Source organism: Rhinoderma darwinii, chromosome 2, assembly GCF_050947455.1.
Source record: "Rhinoderma darwinii isolate aRhiDar2 chromosome 2, aRhiDar2.hap1, whole genome shotgun sequence".
Classification (NCBI taxonomy): domain Eukaryota; kingdom Metazoa; phylum Chordata; class Amphibia; order Anura; family Rhinodermatidae; genus Rhinoderma; species Rhinoderma darwinii.
The window spans coordinates 117880041-117887281 of record NC_134688.1 but is presented as its reverse complement, the minus strand read 5'-3'; the positions used below and the strand labels follow the sequence as shown (position 1 = coordinate 117887281).

The 7241-nt window shown below is 39.9% G+C and overlaps 1 protein-coding gene across 1 annotated transcript in view; it reads left to right on the top strand.

Annotated features, from left to right (window-relative positions):
* Positions 1-2593: 2593 nt before the first annotated feature.
* The window catches only part of CACNB3 (calcium voltage-gated channel auxiliary subunit beta 3), a 297646-nt gene continuing 292998 nt past the window's right edge, over positions 2594-7241 (top strand). The window contains exon 1 of the mRNA XM_075852205.1: positions 2594-2664. Coding sequence (XP_075708320.1) covers positions 2626-2664 — 39 coding nt within the window. The 5' untranslated portion in view covers positions 2594-2625. The remainder of the gene's footprint in view (positions 2665-7241) is intronic.

Genomic DNA, 7241 nt, shown 5'->3' with positions numbered 1-7241 from the left:
ATACAAATACATAAAAGGCACGTATATACAAGCACAAAGACACATTCACAAACAGACCCATATATACCCAGTACAGATAATGTAGTAGATGTTACCTGCAGTCCTATGTAACACCAGATAACACACAGTGATAACTCTCTGAGTACAGATAATGTCGTAGATTTCACGTGCAGCCCTACGTAGCACCACAGATAATACACAGTAATAACTGAGTACAGATAATGTAGTAGACGTTACCTGCAGTTCTATGTAACACCACAGATAACACAGTGATAACTCTATGAGTACAGCTAATGTAGTAGTATTACCTGCAGTCCTATGTAACACCACAGATAACACAGTGATAACTCTCTGAGTACAGATAATGTCGTAGATGATAACTATACCCACAGCCACATATAAACACACACAGAGGCATATATATAAGGGAAGCAGAGAATATAAGGGGCAGCAGAGAATATAAGGGGCAGCAGAGTATATAAGGGGAAGCAGGGTATATAACGGCCAGCAGGGTATATAGGGGCAGCAGGATATATAAGGGGCAGCAGGGTATATAAGGGGCAGCAGAGTATATAGGGGGCAGTAAGTTATATAAGGGCAGCAGGGTATATAGGGGGCATCAGGGTATATATGAGGCAGCAGGTCATATAAGGGGCAGCAGGAAATATAGGGGGCAGCAGGGTATGTAGGGGGGAGCAGGTTATATAGGGGCAGCAGGGTATATAGGAGGCAGCACAGATATCTTTGTTTTATCTGTTCTACTTTAATATTGAACACACACTTTTACAAAGAGACATAAACACATGCAGACACACACACACACACACTGTAACATATACACATACTGTATACACAGAGACACATACTGTATACACAGACACACACTGTATACACAGAGACACATACTGTATACACACAGAGACATACTGTATATACACACAGACACGCATAGATACTCACCATCTCTCCTTGCTGACAGGATCACAGGTTTCTTGCAGGACGGGCTGTGGGCAGAGCATCCTCCTCTTATCTTGCTCCTCGGCACTAATTTACTCCGTGTGTGTAACTAAGAACAGAGCACAGAGTAGAGGCAGAGCCCAGTGGCGCCCCCTACATACTGGGAGGGTGCAGCGCTCTGTGCGCTCACACAGCCCTAAGGCCGGCCCTTTTTGGGTGTAAGAAATACACTCACCCTTTTCAAGTTTTGAAAGTCATGCATACCTGAGGTGAACTTAAAGGATATATGTGTATACTGTGGCTGTAGCTACCTCAGCCGTTACCGGATAACCAGCATTGCAGGTATCAATATGACAAGCGGGGAAAGATGCTGTAAACAGAATCACTGCCAGGGTCTGAGATGATTTTCAAAAAGCATTATTCGAACAAGACGTTTTTGAAATTGGATCGATTTCTTCCTCAGGTCCATACATGTATGAATAACATACAGACCTTTTATAGGGAAATGTGTCCTGGAACCAGAGTGGGTCCAAAGGTTAAAAGTTTAAAAATTTGCATTTTTCGAATTTTTTTAACTTTTGACCTAAATTCAAGGAAATGTAATGTTGACATTAAAATCTCTTCAATCCAATAGGTCATTTATAGTTTTATCCAATCTTTCATTGCTCCCATTTCTCTAACATCTGGCGATCAGTTGTTATCACTGGGAGAACTTGCGAAGCCCCTCATTTCACCTGCATGTAGTTTTACATGGCACCCATCCAAATTAAAAGTAATACATTGTCATGTAGGCCATGAAATACACGTTGTGGCTCATAAAGCGGAATCCCAAGCAGGGGTTCACACATTCAAGTACATGCGCTAATAGGGTCTATGAACAGGAATTGTCCCATCAGGGACCGATTCAGAAATGTTAAAGTTTATGACTGCTAATATTAAGTATTTACATTTAATATTCTCTTCCCGCTTCAGAAATCTGCTTTCACTCCCACGCTGCATTATTATTATAAGATTATTGGGCAGACGAGCATTCATAGAACGCTCGTTGCCGATAAGGGCAGCGATCAGCAGATGAACAAGCGCTCGATCATCTGCTGGTCGTATAATTTTAAAAAAGTAAAATATTATCGTTGTCGGCAGAACATCTCCCTGTGTAAACAGGGAGTCGCGCTGCCGACATGATAATAATGGATGGGGACGAGTGATCGGCGTAACGACCGCTCGTCCCCATCCATAGCTCCGTGTGACAGGAGCAAACGAGCGCCGATCAATGATGTCTCGTTGATCGGCGCTCGCTGCACCGGCCGATTATCGGCTGATGTAAAAGGACCCTAAAGGCACGTCTCCACAAAAATCTAGCATATCAGTTCCGTCCGTCCCCCCCGACCCGTGCCCTACTGGCCTTTCACATTATGGTTTGAAATATCTGAAAAATAAGAAAATCTATGCAGTTCAGAAACATTTGCAGTAAGGGATTTTTACTGTGCCATCCATTAAATATCATAGATTGAAAGCAGTGTGGTGATGATGCTCAAATCATGTGGGCAGGTCTACTCTAAAGTCCTGGAAGACTGTGGGCTGAGCTTGCAGATGCCTGTGTGCTATGATATGAGAGCAGTGACAGTGTTCCTGATCTGCTCTCCTCCTGCAAGGAAGCATCCTACTTGCATGTCGCTTTCCAATTCCAGTGTGTTCCTGTTAAACGAGGTAAAGCTTTGCTTGTGGGAGTTTTGGGTATTCTTTATCAAAATTTGCAAACTGCTTACATGGAAGTAATGAACTATGAATTCAGCTTAGTGTCTTTGTAATGTAATGGAGAATAAAACATGTTAAAGTAAATATGCAGTGTTATAGGCGTGCAATATATTTCTATGTTTATCGTCTTCTAATATGGTGGCTGTAAGTATTTGGGGAAGGGTCCACAATTCTGGGGAAAATCATGGGATGCACCAGGTGCCACCTGACGAGCGGAGTAAGGGGCAATTGTGCATTTGTGAAACTTGTACATTTCTTCCCATCTTACACATCAGTAATGTTAACTATTTGTGGACCATTGATATATGACTTATTGATTATGAACTTTTTTTGCCATTTATAACAATTTATCAATGTAGTCATAATACTATTAAGTTTTTAAGCAGTTTGCTTTTAATATATATATATATATATATATATATATATATATATATATATATATATATATATATAAAAGAAATAATGAGATTATGCAAGGGAAAGCAGAAATAACGATTACCTAATATAATGTGCTCACTCCCTCTCGAAGCCAGGTTTTCGGCTCATAGCTTGGGGGCATGCTGGGGATTTTCTATTGCCTGTGTATGCCCTTCATACCTGTCAGAAGACACCTGCTGCTTTACAATAGTCTATGTATGCAGTATCTTGATAAAACACAGGCTGCTGTTAAATCTGTACTCTGTTGAAAGAGCTGTGATGCAAGCTCAAGGAATTTCCTGTAGCCTTGAAGAATATTGTCAAAATGATTTCATGGCTGGTGATAGCCAATAATATGACTATATCAGTAGATTGCCTTTATGTATTACCTTACTATATTCTTAAAAATGTCTCTACTGTACATTTTCAGCTCACAAATGTCACTTAATTGAACAGCAATGTCAGGATGATGATAGTCTCTAGAGATTCCATATGACATTATTTACCGAACCAATAAATGGTATTGTGTTAACTCCACTTTTTGCCCAATAGCATATGTGGTACAATGCGTTATACTATGTATGAAAATAAAATTACATATCCACCATAAAGACCAACACAATTTATGGTTTTTGTAGGAATTTATTGTGTTAAGTAAATATAACTGTCAAAATATAGAGGAAAACTGCTGTTACTGGAGTTGAAAGTGCTCATTAAGGATTATTAGTCCAATCCATTGAAATGGCTCCACCATATATACATATATAACACGAACCCTACAAGGAATTGAAATGGTTGATTTTCACTCCTTAATGTTGGGTTTTAAGCATAGACATATATTCTCTTATCAAAAGGATGAATACTAGCAATATGGTGATTGTGGCATTATGAATTTTATGGGCCAGTTTGTGGAACACCGGACTAGAGGTGAAGCTCTGTTGGATCTGGTCATTTCCAATAATGCAAAACTTGTTGGGAATGTCAATGTTCGTGAAAACCTCGGTAACAGTGATCATAATATAGTTATATTTTACATATACTGTAAAAAACAAACAGGCTGGGAGGGCAAAAACACTTAATTTTAAGAAGGCCAATTTCCCCAGGATGAGGGCTGCAATTCAGAATATGGACTGGAAAGAACTAATGTCAAATAATGGTACAAATGATAAATGGGAAACCTTAAAATCCACTTTGTATAATTATAGTGCAAAATTTATTCCTATAGGTAACAAGTATAAACGACTAAAATTAAACTCCACATGGCTTACACCTTCTGTAAAATGGGCAATATATGACAAAAAAAAGGGCATTTGAAAAATACAAATTTGAGGGTACATCTGTTGCCTTTGTAAATTATAAAGAGCTTAATAAAATCTGCAAAAAAGTAATTAAATCAGCAAAAATACAAAATGAAAGGCACGTGGCCAAGGATAGTAAAACAAATCCCAAAAAATTCTTAAAGAATATAAATGCAAAGAAGCCAAGGTCTGAACATGTAGGACCCCTAAATATTGGTAATGGGGAGATGGTCACAGGGGATCAAGAGAATGCAGAGTTACTAAATAGGTTCTTTAGCTCTGTATATACACAACAGAAGAAAGAGCAGCTGATGTAGCCGGTGCCAGTGCTGTTAATACATCAATTAATATGCTGAATTGGCTGAATGTAGATATGGTCCAAGCTAAATTAAATAAAATAAATGGGCACAAGGCCCAGGGGACCAGGTGGGTTACACCCTAGAGTTCTTAAAGAGCTTAGTTCAGTTATTTCTGTCCCCCTCTTCATAATATTTAGAGATTCTCTAGTGACTGGTATAGTACCAAAGGACTGGCGCAGGGCAAATGTGGTGCCTATTTACAGAAAGGGCTCTAGGTCTTCCCCGGGTAATTATAGACCAGTTAGCATAACATCAATCATGGGAAAAATGTTTGAGGGGCTATTGAGGGACTATTTACAGGATTATGTGACAAAAAAATAATATTATAAGCGACAGCCAGCACGGCTTTACTAAGGACAGAAGTTGTCAAACCAACCTGATTTGTTTTTATGAAGAGGTGAGCAGAAGTCTAGACAGAGGGGCCACTGTGGATATAGTGTTTTTGGACTTTGCAAAGGTATTTGACACTGTCCCCCATAGACGTCTAATGGGTATATTAAGGACTATAGGTTTGGAAAGTATACTTTGTAATTGGATTGAGAATTGGCTCAAGGACCGTATCCAGAGAGTTGTGGTCAATGATTCCTACTCTGAATGGTCCCCGGTTATAAGTGGTGTACTCCAGGGTTCAATGCTAGGACCACTATTATTCAACTTATTTATTAATGATATAGAGGATGGAATTAATAGCACTATTTCTATTTTTCCGTATGACACCAAGCTATGTAGTATTGTTCACAGTGGCGGATTAAGTAGACCATGGGCCCTGGGCTGTTACCCAAACTTGGGCCCCCCTTCCTCACCGCCGCCCTGCCGCGCCGTAACTATTTTTAACACTACCTTTTTGGGCAAGCATTAACAGTGTTACGATTTCCCTTGTCACAGGGCTGTGTCCATACATACTGAGAGTATCACACTGTGCAGGGACACAACCTCCTGACAAGGGGAATTGTCTATCAGTCCTGGACTGCAGAAAGACTTTTTGTAAAATACAAGGATTCCTATAATAAACATGTCAGGAGAGGTGACAGATTCTCTATAAATCTAGTGACTCACAGGTGACGACGTCTCAGATTCTAGTCGTTTTTTTCCTCTTTTCTTCTCCATCCGGTCCAGCGCTCATGACGACTTCTCCCGGCCATGACTCATTTCTGCAGAATTTGCCACTCAGACGTCTCCTCACTTTTCCAACATTTCCACACCTATAAACGAAAATAAAGTTATCATGGTGCCACATACTGTGCCCCTAAATATAATAGCACCAAACACTGCGTGCCTGAATATAATAATACCACACACTGTAAAACACCACATACACACAGCCCCCTGTACATAGTGCCACACACAGCCCCTGTAGATATTACACACCCCCATAGATATCGCCATACACAGCCCCCTCTATATATCACACATCCCCCCCGTAGGGAGCGTTACACACAGCCCCATATAGATAGTGCCATACAGCCCCCTGTAGAGAGCGCCACACAGCCCTCCCCCTCTTGTAAATAGCACCAAAAAGCCCCCCCTATAAAGAGCGCCACACACATAGCACTACACAGCCCCCCCTTGTATATAGTGCCACACAGCGCTCCCCCTTGTATATAGTGCCACACAGCGCCCCCCCCTTGTATATAGTGCCACACAGCACTGCCCTTGTATATAGTGCCACACAGCGCTCCCCCTTGTATATAGTGGAACACAGCGCTCCCCCTTGTATATAGTGGCACACAGCGCCCCCCCTTGTATATAGTGCCACAAGGTTATGTACACATTTAAAAACTTTATATCATAATTTTATATATATATATATATATATATATTAGTATGTGTGTGATTGATTGATTTTATTAAAAAATATTTTCACTTTTTGAGATACAGCTGCTTTGTATCCTGTATCCGTCAGGTCAGCAGGACTGACGGGATCAGTGACACGCAGGATCCACCTCAAATCTATCACATCTAAGATTATAATTTAGCGCAGGGCCCGTTTCACTGATCCCGTCAGTCCTGCTGACCTGACGGATACAGGATACAAAGCAGCTGTATCTCAAAAAGTGAAAATATTTTTTAATAAAACGTAATTACAAAGTTGCACCAAACACACATTTTTATAAAAAATAAATAAAAACAACGTGATTTTTGCGACGTTTTTTCCGTAGACAATGCAGGTTTCGTTTTTTATCGTTTTTATGCACACCTTTTTTGCTATTTTAGAATTTTTATTCATAAAGTTTGAAAATAATAGTAAAAAAATAAGCTTTTTTACGTTTCAGCTATTTTTTTTGGTAATAACATAGTTTTACCCTAAAATAGACCTTTTATTTGTGATCGCCATTGTCTACCGGAAATTTTTATATATTACATGTCTATATTAGGGTAATTGGGTCAGCGCTAGCGTTACAACAATGATTGGCGGGGGGAACGTTTTTTTTGGGGTGGGTATTTTATGTGTATT